The sequence below is a fragment of the Montipora foliosa genome, chromosome 9 (genome assembly GCF_036669935.1).
Source record: "Montipora foliosa isolate CH-2021 chromosome 9, ASM3666993v2, whole genome shotgun sequence".
In the NCBI taxonomy this organism is placed as follows: Eukaryota; Metazoa; Cnidaria; class Anthozoa; order Scleractinia; family Acroporidae; genus Montipora; species Montipora foliosa.
In genome coordinates this window covers 24,931,282-24,948,781 of record NC_090877.1, presented here as the reverse complement: position 1 = coordinate 24,948,781, position 17,500 = coordinate 24,931,282, and the positions used below count along the sequence as shown (strand labels likewise).

Below are 17,500 nucleotides of genomic sequence, written 5' to 3'. Positions count from 1 at the left end.
TATATTTAGTAGCAACAAGAGATACAACGATGTATTCTTCAGTTTTAAGAAGGTTAACATGCAGCAGGGAAGGAAAAAAATGAATATTTGAAGCGCGGATTATACATGAAAGATTGACTTCATTAACAGGACGCAACCGTCTCATTAGACAACTGGAGAATTTAAGATCTACGAAGGCGACGGTCGACGAAAACGTCACCTCAAAAAATAACTTGGCTCTACCATAAGTCTTTCGCGATTATTCAGTCTCGTTCACGTCCTACAATATGGGCGAAGAATCCCAAAAATAAATTGGTTCGAGCGGTTTCAGAGTGAAAACAGAGAATGAAAGATTCTCTGTTGCATGCTTACATCGTCATCAAAACCTCAAATTTGATGATTTCTCGTCGTCGTCATGCAGAGGAACGCAAACATACTTGCTAAAATCCGTGCTGCACGTGCAGCACGATTATTTATGATCTTTTAACCAATGATGTTACTGTTTTGCGGCGATGTCGCAGTCGTAGCCATCGCCGTTTCTTAAATTAGGGAATTTAGCCAAACCAAGTTATATTTTGAGGTGACGTTTTCGTCGACCGTCGTCGTCATAGATCTTAAATTAGGGAGCTTTAGCAACGACAACGGCGACGGCAAGGAGAACGTCACAAATTTGCATATTTAGTGGGCAAAAACAATAGCTTTGCACGCCCTGCACGTGCGTTTTTCATTTTTGTCCATTTCTTTGCCGTCGTCAGCAAAGCAACAACGTGAAATTACCAAGTTTGAAGTGTTATGGAGAACGTCAGCACCTGGAGATAAATTTTCATTTTCTCCCCTAAATTAAGCGCCGCTCGTAACGGTTTCATTCCTGAGGGACTCAAACACCTTTGTCATATTAAAAGGCTTGGAATAGTCGCGAAGTGATCGTAATAACGTGAATTTATGTTTTTACATGACGTTCTCGTTGCCGTTCCCGTCGTCGTTGCTAAAGCTCCCTATTCTCTACTGACAAATTCAGGCCGCTTCAGTGGGATTCGAGCAAATGCCCTGTGCCGGTGCAATGCACTACAAACTGAGCTATGAAGCCACACAGTTGGGAAGCAGGGAAGGACACGAGTTTGACCTAATTGGCAGGTCTGTCTGTCAATGAACGATGCAAACACCAGAGAATCAAAAGCAAACACCTCCACGGGAAATCGCTCCCGAAAACGCAAATCTCGAGAGTCAACTATTGCTTTGGCGCGTTCTAGCCTATATTTCCGAACACCACACACTACACACGAGTCCCTAATTTGAAAAATGATTTAACATTTTTTTGCTTATGAAGGCTTTTTCGGAATATGGTGGGATAAAAATACCCCGTAAAAACATGTTTCAATAAGTAAGAGGGGTTTATCCACTTCCCAAAATACTTGGGAAACTAAATGGTGACCATAAAAAGTGAGACATTTACGCCCGTCTTCGATTTTAAAACAAGTTTTAAAAGTCCAGGAACAAGATTAACAACTTCGTCAGGTATCCAACTGCTTCTGTGGTATGTAACTGCTTACAGAAGCAGTTACATACCTGACTACAGAATGATGAGAGCATACCAACAACACGTCACAAACGTTTTCGAGAGGAGGGAGCAGCAAATGATTAGGGGCCACCTGAGCAATTCATTATTGACACTTCTGTTAATTGTTAAGGTGCGTCTCTGTCACATATAGGGAGCTTAAGCATGCGCGTTTTTGAGAGGTGGACGGCAACCGGAAGTGAGGTGTTTTCCCTTGTAACTTGTCTTCACACAACCACACTTAAATTGCTAAGTATCTTTTCTCCGTTAGAGATTATTGGTATAAAAATCTGGGAGACACCACTGTCCTGGCACGCGAAATGTTCTCTTCCGGTTGCCGTTCGCCTCTCAAAAACGTGGGTGCTTAAAGTGCCCCTGTGATCAAAAAAACCACTTCCTTTTTTCCTACAGATTTTGAAAGTGTGTTTGCTTAACACCTGACTGGCAAAATTTTGAGCTTTGATTTTTATCCAAAGGCCGTTTACTTTGAGTGTAAGTTTTGGATTTCACGGTCCGCCATTACTCACGTTCAAAACTGACCGATTGGACCTCAGAAGGTTGGATCCAGGGAAAAGTGACGTCAGAGGCTCACTAGCTTAAACTTTCAGCGTGTGAACGCAGCTTATTATAAATGCAAAGCGTGAGTTTTAAAGTCTGAAAGCCCGAAACCCCCGTGCTGCATATTAATTCTGCGGCGTACACACGTATTGCATTCTTAACCTATTGAGCCTTTGACGTCATTTTCTCCTCGATCCAGCTCTCTCAAGAACATAATGTTAGTAATGGCGGACCATTAAATAGGAAAATTACGGTTAAAACAAAGAGGTGTCTTTTTGAAATCAAGGCTTAAAACGCGGGTCACTTAGTGTCTTGTTAACATAGTTTTGAAATCCAAAGAAAAATATGAATTGATTTTTTGGTCACAGGGGCACTCTAAGCTCCCTAATGTTATAGTCAAGAAACCTTGACAAAGTGTAGTAACGGGTGAACAACCGACGACGGCATACTTACCTGATTTAATTTTTCTAAATCCGAGCTAAGCTGTCGTTGGATCTGTCTTATTTTTAATAGTGGTAAGTCCTTAATATCTTCCAATGCGCTAAGGGTATGTAGATGAGAATTACTTTTTATGTCCTCAATTTCCTGTCTTAAGATGTTCAGTTGAGATTCAGCCTGTGGAAAGATAACATGCAGTTAGTAACTTAACCCCTATAGGGAAATAGTCAAAACAATTGTACACGGACAAGACCCACCATACATCGAAAAAGATGGTGGTATCTTCTTGTATCCCATCTCTCCCACCTTAAAAGATGGTCTCCTGGTTATATAACCTTTTCTCTATCAAAATTAAACACTGACGAAAAGATTCAAACCTCGCTGTGCTGACTTCCTATGGATGCAAGCCTCATGCAGACAGATTATTAATGCCTCATTTCCAGTATTCAGGTCAATAATTTTTGTTCATGAAGTTCACCAGGTAGATGGTGTCTTGTATACCACCCCTCCCCTTAAACAAGGTGGGTCCTCTTCGAGTACACTTGTTTTGACCACTTCCCTAACTACAATAGAAACGCTGCAGTTCACGCCGGGCAAAGAATTCATAAATTTTCCATCACTTGCAAGTATCTCACCACTTCAATGGCTCACATAATGCACTCTAGATCATCATTTTTTCCCTTAAAAAGTTTGGAGTGGGGTAGCCTGTTCCAGACTCCCAGATAGTCAGGAAAGCGAAAAAAATGCGTGCGAAAAATGAGTGGGGGTTGGGTTGACCCAAGCCCCCACTCGCATTTCACACACAGCAGTTTTCATTTTCCCAACTATCTGGGAGACTGGAAGAGGCTAAGGTTGGGGTGGGTCACAGGACCCCCTTAACTATACAATGACTATGCTGCAGCATAAACCCGTAGAAATGCTTGCATCACTTATTTTAAATTCAAATTTCACAGGCGCTTTCATCTTGAGTAATTGGGACGTGGTACCGTGGCCTTATCATGACTTGCTTATTAACAATAGGGCAACCGTAACACGTCTTAATAATTCAAGATGGCAGCATTTGGAAAATTCAAAAGCAAAAATAAGTGATTCTGAAGTTCTTTTATTTAAGATATCAGGGTTATCTTTGAAAAATGTCACACCTTATCATTTTATCCTGGGGTTTAAAGTTATTCCGTTGTAGAAATGCAGGTTCCCTTCAATGCCTGAATGAGACAAGTCATTTCGCTTATATGACTACATGCACAGACTGTCAAAAAATCCATACTTGTGTTTTATGCCAAGAAGACTGGTTCACACCAGTGACCCTGGCAAATGCAGATAAGCACTATACACTTGGCTACTCCTGTGGGTGACTTCAGTCACTGTTTGCAAAACGACAGGTATGAAGTTTACTTTATACCTGATTATTTGTGATGACCTCCACAACTGTGGAATCCAGGAGAAGCGGGCAGAAAAAAACACGAAAAAATAGCAAGAGAATAGATGAGACAGGGAAGAATCAGCAACAGGGTTAGACTGTCGCAAACATGGCCGGACTAACATGATTGTTCTGGAGTGGGCACAGACATAAATAAATAGTTGAAAATCATGATTGGATGAATGAACCCTTGTATTACCTCAATATAATATAAGGGTATGATTATATAAATATATGGTACACAGACTGAGTAGCGTTCTAATCATTCTAGGTCCTTTTGCTTAAACAAAATCAATCATTAATACCAAAATTTGCCTTCAATTTTTTGTGCTTGTGCTAGAGCAGTTGAAGTAAATCAGACCCATCCCTCTCAGATTTCATCAATGCAAAGGTTACCTCTTCCTTTTTTACAACAGCCGCTAATTTTTCCTGTTCTGCTTCCTTTGCTTTCTTGACTGATTCTTCAGCCTCTTTTTTCCAAGCATCACAAGCTTGCTTAGCTTGCACCCATGAGTCTTCCCATGAAGCTAGCTTGGTCTTGGCAGCCATAAGATCCTCACTGAGTCTTTGAATTTCACTGCTGTTATTAGCAAGTCCCAATGGAGATGCCATCTGTGGAGAGCCAAGTGACTTAGGAGAGTGAAGCTGCGTGGAAATTGGGTCAAAAACACTAGAATGCAAGCTGCCTCTTACTAATGAACTGGCACGGTATGGATTGGAACCCTGCAATTAACAAAATATATTAAACCAAGTGAGGCTTTACTATTTGAGGGTAATGTGAAGTGCTATATTCTACCCATGTAAACCATGTGAGCGTTAGCCCTACTAATGGAATTGGGCCCACACAAGGACTGAAGAAAACTCTGACCAGGGTGGGAATTGTAGCCCAGTCGGTAGAGGAGCGGTGATCTAACCTGAACGTTGCGGGTAGAATGTAGCACTTCACATTACCCTCAAAATGTAACAGTTCCTTGTACAAGTGAGGCTTTGTTTTCTATTCTGTACCCTTGCAAAGTGGTAAAATGTATACTATCAATCCTACTGACTAATTTTTTTCCAGATTTTATGACAACCTAGCCTGCGAATGCAGACCGCCAGAAATATGTCTGCGTTCGCAAGCTAAAGACAACCAGGTTTAGTGAAAATATCTAAATTAAGCACACCCAGTAAAATGTTGTGGCCATTCCAACACTAGAGGTCTTCCACTTCCAACCTTAAGGTTTGATGACTGTCATAGTCTAAGAATGAAAGTCATCATCACAAAATCCTGAGTTTTTAAGTAGCCATGTACAAGCATATCACACACAGTTTCCTTTACAGTTTTAAGTGGATGTGGGTGTGAGGGACCTATACAACAGGCTTAACCTGTCATCTTGTAGGAGATCCAGGAGCATGGTCCCCCAGAAATTTTAGGAAACCCAACGACAGAAAATTCATATCAGATGGTTAGTGCACTCAAGTCTGGAGCGAGTGGTCTGGGTTCGGGCCCTGGCCGGGGACATTGTGTTCCCTTCTCGGGCAAGACACTTTACTCTCATGGTGCCTCTGTCCACCCAGGTGTATAAATGGGTACCGGCAAATTTAATGCTGGGAGTTGCCCTGTGATGGACTATTGTAGCATCCCACCTCCATGCCACAGAAAACAGGATAAGCTCCGGCCTAATGTGCCACTTGGCTCAAAAGTAGACTTGACATTATGAGGCTACTTAATTATAACTGATAACTTACAGAGGTCAGACTCTGGCAGAAACTCTGTCCCAAGAGTTACCAGAAAGTTAGAAAGAAAATGATGGGGTTTTATCCAAGACTATTAGTTTACTTTGAATCATGTCCAATGTGCAAAAAAGGTCTTAGGCTTCAAAACTACAGCATGCAACTTTGCAAGAAAACATATGTGTTCTTCTGTCTTGTTTGTGTTTCTTAAGATTTTTTGCCCTTATAGTCCTACCCATGAGCCCTCACAAAGTTTAGAAAATAACCTTTTGCCCAGACATTAACTGTGACGTTGATCCATATGAAGAGGAAAACTGTCCTAATGGTGACGTGGGTGACTGTGTAAATGCTTGGGATGAAGCGTCTTCAGGTGCACCAGGGATGGACACGGGTGCTGAGCACATTGGGGTTATGTTAAGTGCCGATAAGGGATCCCCTAGTGTTGATGATACCGGTGATGCATTGTCAAGCCTTTTCTCTAGTTCAGAAACATCAAAATCATCAAGGTTAAGGTCATCTAGAGCACTCTCTACTACCGACTCCACTGTATCTGCCGCAGGGTAAAATGGAGGAGCATTGGCTGATACTGTTGGAAAGTTGGATGATGACGCAGAAGTAATAGAAAATGCTTGTCTCGTACTGAGGATGTTCTGCAATGAACAGAATAAGAGTTAATTAATCCACATGAGGCTGACTATGGAAACAAAAATCTCTCAGTTCAATTGTTTAACCACATGGTCCTCTATCAGACTAATTCAAATACCCAAAGAGTGATACAACTGATACTGTGCCTACGTTGTAAGAATTCCGTTGATTTTCAATGTTTTGGCCGTGAGAAAAATGAGTTCTCACCAGGGTTCTCCCTAGGTTTTAGCGCAACAGGTATGGCACCTTTTCAAACCTGTAAAGCAATTGGTTAATGTTGGACATTCTGCAAAGGATAAGCGACTTCTGGGCATTTGCACGTGGTAATAAGTGCTCTTACAAGCGGTCAATTTTACCAGTTAAAGCCTGATAAGGAGAACCCTGTCTTACCCTACTTATCACATTGCCAGAACATTGAAAATCTTGCATGTTCCCCCAAAGAAACCCTTGCTACATCCATAGACTTGATGATGTCCAAATAGCATTATAATGCCTTTGTGACCTTTGCTCAAAATACATTTAATTACGATAATCCTTAGAACCCCATTTTGTATGGACTTTCAAAGTTCCAAAACATGAGGCTACAGGTAGCCAACACTTTGTTTGAATGATTTTTTGATAATTTCCTTTAAAGTTACCAGTATTTCATTTTTTAAAGTCACAATATCATGGTCAATACGTCCAAAGTGCATATTCCATGACCCAATGACAGGGTTAAGTGCAACAGTAGAATAGGTCTTCAAATTCAAACTGTTGTTAAGGACATTGATTTCAATTAAAATCAGTAAACAGTTTCTACAATGGTGTTTTAACATAATTATTTAATACTTTTTCTTAACAATAACGGGAGACTTATAAAATTATGTAAATAGCCCGGTAAGATGGAAAAAAAAAGGAAAGGAAAGGAAAGGAACTTTATTTAAGTGTCTAGTCGTTCTAGCGCTGGAGCGCTAATTGGGGACACTGTAAACTGAAATGAACAATGAAAGTAAATCAAGTCAAATGTTGGTTTTTGAGGAGAGGGGAAACCGGAGTGCCAGGAGAAAACCTCTCGGTGCAGAGTAGAGAACCAACAAACTCAACCCACATATGACGCTGAGTCCGGGAATCGAACCTGGGCCACATTGGTGGGAGGCGAGTGCTCTCACCACTGCGCCATCCCTGCACCCCCTGCATGGGTTACAGAGTGATACGATGATCGTTTATTGCATTGCGTGCAATGAAAGTTCCTTAATACATATTTCCTCGTTAATCTGCCACACAACAGTCAAATCACAACAGTCTGAATGACAAACTGGTTCAACATGGATTGGTCAAATTAAAAAAACAAAACACCAACAAAAATTGAAAGCCACTCTAAGGAAGACCAGTTCAAGCTAATGGCCCTTGCATACCTGTTTCCTTCTGGCTTTTTCAGTATCATCTAATGTTGGGTCATTTTCAATCTGTAATATTTGTTTTCTTATGTATGCCTTCAAAAAAGAAAAAAAAAAAGGATTTCAAAGATAAGTATATGTAAGCAGGTAATCTGCAGGTACAACCCCTCTGAAAGTTATCTGGAATGTTGCCAGAAATGAAAAAGTTCTCTTTCCCACTCACTTGGTGTTCATCCTCTCGACTTCCACTGCGCTCAGAACGTTCTGAACCAGGGGCTTTTGGATACAAACTAGACGGTGTAGACGGCTCACTAGAGTATGAACCACCTGATGATGTGGACATAGATCGAGCTGATTTGCTCAGAGACTGTGTCACAGAAGGCATCACAACAGCACCATTATCAACAGGACTGAGAGGTGATGGAGGCATTGAATAAAACTGTGAAAATACAACAGACTTGTAACTTAGGTACAGTAATGCCCTGATTCCAAATTATTTCTTTCTTCTTATTACTTTCTTCATGTTTGGGAGAGGGGATGGTGGGTTTGACCTTTGCTTACACTGTATGTGAATTAAAAAAAATTATTGTAAGTGTTTCACTTCAAATAAGTACATATACATGGTGCACTAGTTTGGTTGATTGGAAAATTTAGAGGAGAATGTATCCATTTTGTGAGCTAATAGATCACAAAGTAAAAACTAAAGCTCTTTCCTAGGTTTTGCTTGAAAAGTACATGTAGTTCAAACAATAAAGCTTTCTCAAGGTGAATAACAAACTAAAAAAGAACGCATGTATTTTTTTGAAGAGGCCACCTCACCATAAAAACAAAATAACAAATACTCAAAACATCAGTCTCAATCAATAGACTTAATAAATCAATCATAGTCAGACTTATCACGACTAAACATTAAAGTGGTACTATGATTAAAAAATTACTTTCTTTTGTCCATCAGATTTTGAAAGTGTGTTTGCTCAACACCTGCCATGTAAAATTTTGAGTTTTTATTTTTATCCAAAGGCTGTTTACTTTGAGTGTAAATTTTGGATTTCACAGCCCGCCATTACTCATGTTCAAAACTGACCGACTTGACCTCAGAAGGTTGGATCTAGGAAAAAGTGACGTCATTTACTCAATAGCTTAAGATTTCAGGGTGTAAATGCAATTTATTATAAAATATGCAAAACATGAGTTTTCAAATCTGAAAGCCCGAAACTCCTGTGCTGCATATTAAGCCAGTTGTGTACATGTACAAACACTTTGCATTCTTAAACTAACACGTCATTTTCTACTCGACCCAGCTTTCTCAAGATTTTAAAGTTAGTAATGGTGGACCATTAAATAGGAAAATTCCAGTTAAAATAAACAAGTGTCTTTTTTGAAATGAGGCTTAAAACTTCAGTCACTTGGTATTAAGTTAACATAGTTTTGAAATCCAAAGAAAAAAAGATTTGCTTTCTTGATCATAGTACCACTTTAATTAATTAAAGTTATAACGTATCTGATAAGTTTAAAATAATTATTGTCCATTTTGCAGAGGAGAGTGGAAACCCTTAACACCTGAACATGAATTTGGCATTTCAAGGTGTAATACAAGGCTGCAGCAGAGAGTTAACAAACCCTTAAGAAGGTGCTCAAAAAGAAGTATGTAAGCACCCATGCACTGTCAGAAAAAGATGCCTTGCCTAAATTGTTGCCTAAATCCGTTGGCATGGATTACTGCCAAAAAAATCTTACTTTCCCACATTCAATGCCAATAAAAAGTCCTCAAACTTGTCAAGGAAGGACATCTCAAGGCCAAAAATCTCTGGTGTCTTTGAGGCCCACCAGCAATGGTGGGAGAGTTTTGTTGTGATGAGAAAATTTTAACCTTGTAACTTTGGGAAGAAGTGGGTAAAAGTAAAGAATCCGATCCCACCAATGCGTCGGCCCACACATCGGCCAATGAGTCGGTTGACACACCACCAACACACTGCCGACGCGTCGGCCAACACACTACCGACGCATCGGCCAACACACTACCAACACGTTGGTTGACAAACTACAGACACGTTGGTCGAAACACTTACTCTTTAGAATTTTGTTATTTCTTTCAGTTGGAAGCAAGAACAACTTCATAAGGAACGACCAAAACGTGATAGGCAAATAGCCACCACTTTTAAAATGAAACGCTAGTACCTAGGTCTTCTCGATGTTTTGGCAAGGGTCGGTAACCAAAGCGGGGAGTTAATTTGCAAGTCGACCGACATATTTTTCGTTCATTATAAAGGATTGGGAAGTTTAAACTCTTTATTGATCATTGACTTTTTAATGCAACACCTAGTATGCAAATTATGCTTTCCATCTATTTAAACTCTAGCACTTGTATTTATTTATCACTTGATAATGGAGTTACGATGACTTCGAAACCTCGTGAAAAAAAAATCTAGTCAGTTTCATGTTATTTAATGTGACAACTCAAAGTAGTTGACACCATTAGCATCTATTTCGCATCATGAAGACATTGTTGCCGATGGCATTGGAAGATGCCTTCTATTCCTAGAGGGCTTTGTCAACTACAAAAAAAACCAGCTCCTTTAGGAGCCACCAAGTTTGCAAATGTCTATGTCCAATTAAATTGCATTACGTAGTTCCCTTGTGCTCAAATATGTTCTTGATTGATTGCCGCATAATAGGCCTTTCTTGCCACCTAATGAGACTTGAAAGTCCCGCATGTCCAAATTTTATTCGCACCCTCTTAGGAGCCCTGTAATAATATATATAAATAGCTGATAAAGATAAAGTCTCGGGCAACGCGTTTGCCAGAGTGAAAACTGGGTTCTAATAACACTTGTCGTAATGGGAACACACCACCGACGCATCTTATACGTTATAAGATTAAACAGTGGCCAATGCGTTGGCCGACAGTCGACCGGCAGTCGACCAACATGTTGGCCGATGCGTTGGTGGGATCAGATTCTTTACTTTTACCAAGAAATGGATGGCTGAGGGAATGCAGCCATTCAAATTAAGTGGAGGACAAACAGAACCTACAAAGGAACTGTCCCACTTATGTATTTCAAAGAAATTGAATGATTTCACTTTACAGATGATAAAAAGCACATTCCTGGCAAGTGTGGTATCATGAATGATTTGGATGATGAATTATTTACTTGCAGTTCTCCTAAAAAGGCTGATGATTTTTTTTTAATCCCCTTTTGTGTTTCAGCAGTTGTTGTATATGCAGGCATTTTGTCCTTGAGTTCCGAAAAAGTTCTCGGAAGATCGAACATGCAAACCTCAAACTAACCTGTTTCGTTGTTCAGGGAGTCAATCTTTGAAAATGACTTCAAAAATGATGCGAAATGTGCAAAGTTTAATTGGTCCTTGATTTATAATATCTCACACGATAAACAAAAAAAAAACAATCAACCAGCATTTGCAGGCGAGAGAGGATACTTGCACGCAAACATGAGGTATTGCACTAGGTTACTAAGCAGTTGAATGATTGTCTTCTATTCAAAGAAACAAGATATGCCTTTTTGAGCTTTCCACTGTTGGGAAACGAAAATTCCCAGTGTCTATTCAATATGTGTGCTAGTTAGTATCTTCAACATTTAGAGTTGGACATTAATCCTTTTTCATTTCAACTGGAATTGCTTAGTATTCATTTTGAAGTCTTTTGTCCACTGTGTTCGCTATGCCCAAGACAACATTATTATGTTAATTTTGAATAAATTATTTAGCTGGAACTCAGCTCTCAAGCTTTGACCCGTGTATAAGTCTAGGGCGATTTTTGGAGCTTCTTTTGAGGCCATAAAAGGTCGACTTATACAAGGGTAAATACGGTAATGACCATTAATAGAAGCCCTGAAGGCCCTTGTTGACCTGAAGAAAATGTCAGTACCATACCTGACTAAAACTATGTTCCCCATTTGCTTCTCTTGTTGTAACTGAGTCTTCTGTGTGGACAAATCACCAAATTAACAACCTGTTTTCTTGTTTACCATTTTTCCTGAACTCAATCTGACTACCTTCATTCCAAAACATCACTCCAATGCAGCAGAAACAGAGTTCCATGAATACAAATCAATATTTATACTTACGATCCACATGAGCAAAAGCACAGAAAGGTCCCCTAGGACAATAACCCGTCTGTTGCATATCATTACATTTTGTAGACTTGTATATCTGTTACAAGGAAAGACACATTTCACTTAACAATTGCCATACTGATAGCAACTACTGTAATTAGCTATATGATGACACAGATATAAATCAAAGGTGGCCAACCTCTGGGTGAAATTGTTGCTCTGTTCTTGTGTGACAATAAGGGCAGTTATCTCCACTTTCACAATTTGTTGGTTCTCCCCATTCATCACCATGCTTAACATGAGGACAAGGGGTCGACCTGGAAATTAAAATGATGTCAATAAATTATTATTATATACTCAACAAGATATTGTGTTTCTGATTGGCCAATCACAAATGCACTTTTATAGGTTACAGAGTGCAATATAGAAGTTGCTAAGGAAACAAAGCGACCACAGAGTGATTTTGTTGAGCATCTAATAACTACAAAAATTGTATGAATTTGCTTGGCATTTTGTGATTTATGGGCACACGTGATATTTTGAAAGTTCTCAAATTGCAGAAGACTTTGGAGAGCTTTCAAAACGTCACTTAACCCATTGGCCGAAACCGGCCAGACTTAGTATTTTACTCTGTCTAATGCCAGACGATTTTACTTGTCAATGGGGAACCCCTGGGAGTCAATGGGTTAATAACTCCCCATTATAAACCCATTGGCATCCAAACCGGCCAGACTTAGGGAACCCCTGGGAGTCAATGGGTTAATAACTCCCCATTAACCCATTGGCATCCAAACCGGCCAGACTTAGGGAACCCCTGGGAGTCAATGGGTTAAGCATGTAAAATCATGAAATGAACTTGCGTTCATATGATTTCCTTAACGTATACTTCCAAACATACAGGGTAAGGCCTAAATGTGCTTTTGACTTTGTTTAAAGTGCTACTATGATCAAATTTTTATCCCTTGAATTTTAAGGTTTATCACATAGAATTCCAGGAAAGATTAAAAGCACTTTACTGTTTGGAAATATCTGCATTGATTTCAGAGAAAATGAGAGGACTGATGATGTGCTCAGCTCAATATAACATCAAGTATACAACTAGCAGTTCTCATTGAAAAGTGAGTGCTGCCGTTAAAGGTGTTTTTGAATGAGAAAGAGAATTTCAACAAAAATATAACTTATTTTATTTGCAAAATGACATGGTTTCATGTATGTTCTTTGAGTATAACATTAACAAGTAACTATTGGTGTGGCTAAGGCTTTTGTTGGGATTATGCTTGTAGTACTTGCTAAAAGTGGAAAAGAAATATATTGGTTAACGAAAACGAAGGTGTAACGAATAACACTGTCTAACGCAACATGTAATAATAAGGACTTTTTAACTGATTCTTAGAACGATTAGTGACACTTTCTATTGTCTATCTAGCGCAACCTGGAAATAAACTAAATACTTGGTGTAACAACAGTCACTGTGGTGTAACAGTTATTACATGTATAACGGCACTAACAGGTTCATGAACTGATCGTTAGAACAACTAGTGACAGTGACACTGTGTAACGCAACGTGTAATAGACTATTTATTTCGTCTAACATAAATCGACTGAATTCGATCGATTGAAAAGCAAAGCTGCAAGTGACATAAATTCACACTGTCTGCCTCTAGAAATGCTCACTGAAAGCTTCATGTCCTTGGTGAATGCTTCCTCGAATAGGAGTAATCATAATAGATCAGCGAAAAGTGCCAGAACTCACCTGTAAACAGCGAAACCTTGACTCTGATCAACTGTATTTATAACTTGCTGTGAGCACATGCCATTTTCCGCTGAGTGGGCACGATTTTTCGCTGCGCAAGCACATGTCAATTTTTCTTATAAGACAGCTGCTGATTGGCTAGACTGCGCCATATAACAGGATTTCTGATTGGCTGTTTCTTAATGCGAACGATGGGTCAAACCGTCGAACCAAAATTTCTCGATGGCTTCAAGAATATGAAGGCTGCCTATCCGCAGCAAATAGCGATATCTCGGTCAATTTGCAGCAGAGACCATTGAAACTTGGTAGGCCAATAGCTCTACAGGCAACACACCTACCGCTATAAAGAAATTCATTCCCATGACAACTCACTCTTTTCCAGTTCCTTCCAACCTGATTTCAATATTTTGATGATCTTAAGCAGGAAAAACATTTAACAAGGCCACAAACTTGACCTACCTTATATAAAATGAGGGAGGTCTGGAACCCAGTACGTTGCCATGGTAACAAAACTGGTATGCGCATATTGTGGAGAACTTCTACTAGAACCTTACTGCAAAGAAGCAAGCATTTCCGATACAAATTGGCTGAGATATCTCTTTTCATCATATTTGATCAAAATTTGGTTGAGTTTATGACATCATCACTTGGCTAATTTGCATATATCTCTGGAACAAAAGGGAGATTTGAAAATAGCAAACAGCATTCTTCTTCTCATACAGACTTCAAGTGTATGTCTAAGATAGGAAAGATGTGAATTTCATTGTAGTAGCACTTCAACAAAGAACCGGTTGTTTCTATAATGCAGAGGCTCAACAACTTGATACAAATATGGACACAATGCAGTCTGCCAATTACCTGTCCAGTTACTTCCGGTAAGCTTTTATCAAGCATCAATTAGATTCAAAAGAGATTTTCGCTTATTTTACCTTAGGAAAAACCTTCTACAGACTAAATACTAATGTAATATACTCAAGTACGAAGATCCTCTCCAGAATGTAGACAAGGTCTTACCAATTATAAGGATAATTTCTATATGCATAAAAATGACTAGATCTAGATGGCTTTCCTTGCAAATTGATTACCAGTTCATTCATCGCAAATACAGGTATTTTGAGTGAACAGTTAAAAGATTCAAATATGTCTATTATTTACAACAACCAATTTTATTATAAATACTACAAGGAATTTCAAAAGGACCATTTCTTGATAGAAACCAGAAAATAAAAATCAATGTCCTTCACATACAATTTTATCTGTGATATTGGTATTTCATTGCTCTTGTCCTCTACCCAATATTTAATGGAAAACCCTGCCACTGAATGAGTACAAGTGCAAATAATAATGCCCAAAACATCAATAAGAAACATTTTTTGCAGGCCAGGGATAAATAAAAAATAAAACTCAGGAGCTTCAGTTGTCCCAAAGGACTGGTTGCCGCTGACAACTGTCGCAAGCTTAGTTGAAGGCCTACCATAAAAATCAAGTTTTCATTGAGGATTTTTCAACAAACATTGCTGAATGTTGCAGCTGTGCCACTAGAGTAAACACTGGAAATAAAGGAAAATTCCATCAAGATAAACAGTTCCATTTGTTTACCCACACCAACCAATTCTTCAGCTGCACTGCTTGTTGAAATGACTTTCAATTGATGATCCCTTTACTTCTAAAATACACTACAAAGATAACATTCACAGAGCAACTTCAACCAATATCACCAGGAAACTGCACTTTCTCCTTACAAATTAGAACCAAATTGTTGACAAAACTGCCGACGTCACGTAGTTAAATTTCATTGGTGCTCAGTTTTTTCATTTTACAATGTGTTATGGTACCCATCAACTTTCAGAAGACTGTTTTGAATTGAATGAAATATTAGAGACAACTCTTAAGTGCACTTTTACTAGAATGCAAATGGCAGCAAATGCTCAAATCCATTTTCCCTTTTTTTCCAAGAAAACAATGCCAGATTCGAGTATTTCCTAGCAGTTACTACTGATTAGTTTCAACAGAGGATTTCCTCTTGAAAGTATATAAAGTGATAGGTCAACATTACAAAAGTAAGCAATCTGGCAAAGAAAACATTAGGTATACTTTGTAAAGCTGGTGTTTTGCAACAGTTACCAGTTATTGAATTTTAAGTAACTTAGTCATTTATAAGCAATATGTATTAATTTCCGATGTATAATTTTAGTTTTACAATTTGGCATTGATGTACATGTATCATAATAAAGTATATACCTATATTTTCAATTGTATAATCATCTGATTTAGTTGGAGGACCCATCTGTAAAGTAATTGTACAGTGAAGCTGATACCCTCATTAGAGATAAATTTACTTTACAACTATAAATATAAAAATATTATGCGACAAAAATGGAAAAGTTCCTGTGAATGCAACTTGCCACAGATGTGCAGGGCAAGCCATTGCACAAGAAAAAGTTGTGAAAAATGCTATCCCACTGTACTCAATTAAGGCCAAGGTTAACTCATCTAATGGCCTAGAAATTTACAAGTATGATATGGTTTCCAAGTCTCCTGCATACCTAAATCTCATCTCACAGTAAATTTCCTGGCTCATTCTCCCATGTGCTCTACATACATATTATTCTGATAGTGACAGTGATAAACTCAAACAAACTGACCTGTATCGAAATTTCCTGGGGCTGCGTCGACGATCTCTTGTATTGTGATAATGGGGACAGGCATACCCTTGCCTGCAAAGTCTTGGAGGCTTTTTACATGGTTCTGTCTTATAACTTGACAACACGTAATTGGTATCTAAAACATGATGCCAATAAAAGTGGTTTAATTTTCAAAGAACATTTTGCTATTGGGCTCGATGCACTGCTACAGTGCACTGATCTCAGGACCAATAAAAAATTACACCAGTAAGTAAATCTTAACCAATTTAGACGTCTTACAAATTATCTAGTAAATTAAATAACGGCAATTCATGGTTCAACTACTAACGTAAAGGAGAAAAATCGAAATAATTTTAACACTCCATTTCCATAGGGAATCCTCAACATAACAAGAAATATGGAAGATTAAAGATTAAATGCGATCAGATCTTAACCGTAAAGACAATGAAGGAATACATAAATAATAAATACCTCTGTTAGACCCACAAGTTTGTTAAACGGGAAGGAAATGTTTCAACACATTAGTGTTTATTGTGGTTACAAGGCGCAAATTATACGGCATAATTTCCGGCGAAACTGAGCTCCAAGAAGCAGATGCAAAAAAAATTTCGTTTTCATCTAAGATCGAGTCAAAACTTAAGGAGTATACCGTAATTACGACCCGTTATCTTCGTTTCGAGGTCGCATAAGAAGATAGATTTTCAAGGTTAGAACTCTTTACTATCTCTAAAACGCATACCAAGGCGAAATGACCGAAACGTTAAGAGCTGCGAAGAAAATGAAGAAGTAACTGCACATGAAGACAAATTCTGTCATTAATTCGTGTACATAAAGCAGCGTACAGTACTTTACAAACCTTGCCAGCGGGGATCTTCTAGAACTGCTTTATTATTTTCTATTCCTGCTTGACCTACATCAGTTTCTTCTTTTTCTATGGCTTGCAATTCTCGTACATCATAAACTGGTTGTCTCAGATCAAGGGGTCCGTGGGCAAACGCACAGTGAGGGCCATTTTTCACACAATATCCTCGAGTATCGGTCTCGTGAACACAGGTTGCAGTTTTGTAGTATCGAAGATGGTAGCGACGTTCCACATCGCCAGCTACACGGTGTAAATAAGGACACCTGAAAGAGAGAAGGACTTTTATTCACCGAAAGCCTGATCATTTTGAAAACAGACAGTCATTAAGATCTGAGTTCGCAATTAAGCAAAAGAAAATGATTGAAAAATCCCTGGTACATACTCGTCACCCGATGGGCAAATCCCTGAAGTTTCATCATACTGGGTGCAGTAGACATCAGGACTATAATTAAAAGTGCCATCTCTTTTCTTTTTTGGTCTCCT

General features: G+C 38.8%; 1 protein-coding gene across 1 annotated transcript in view; it reads right to left on the bottom strand.

Moving 5' to 3' along the window:
* Window positions 1–17,500, bottom strand: part of LOC137970878 (putative E3 ubiquitin-protein ligase UNKL) — a 20,311-nt gene that overhangs the window by 2,499 nt on the left and 312 nt on the right. The window contains exons 2-12 of the mRNA XM_068817511.1: window positions 17,400–17,500; window positions 17,012–17,280; window positions 16,156–16,291; window positions 11,957–12,074; window positions 11,770–11,854; window positions 11,576–11,625; window positions 7,908–8,123; window positions 7,703–7,780; window positions 5,930–6,313; window positions 4,347–4,673; window positions 2,546–2,707 (exon numbers count right to left, since the gene is read on the bottom strand). The exon at window positions 17,400–17,500 is cut by the window's right edge and continues 109 nt beyond it. Of these exons, the coding sequence (XP_068673612.1) occupies window positions 2,546–2,707; window positions 4,347–4,673; window positions 5,930–6,313; window positions 7,703–7,780; window positions 7,908–8,123; window positions 11,576–11,625; window positions 11,770–11,854; window positions 11,957–12,074; window positions 16,156–16,291; window positions 17,012–17,280; window positions 17,400–17,500 (1,926 nt within the window). The remainder of the gene's footprint in view (window positions 1–2,545; window positions 2,708–4,346; window positions 4,674–5,929; window positions 6,314–7,702; window positions 7,781–7,907; window positions 8,124–11,575; window positions 11,626–11,769; window positions 11,855–11,956; window positions 12,075–16,155; window positions 16,292–17,011; window positions 17,281–17,399) is intronic.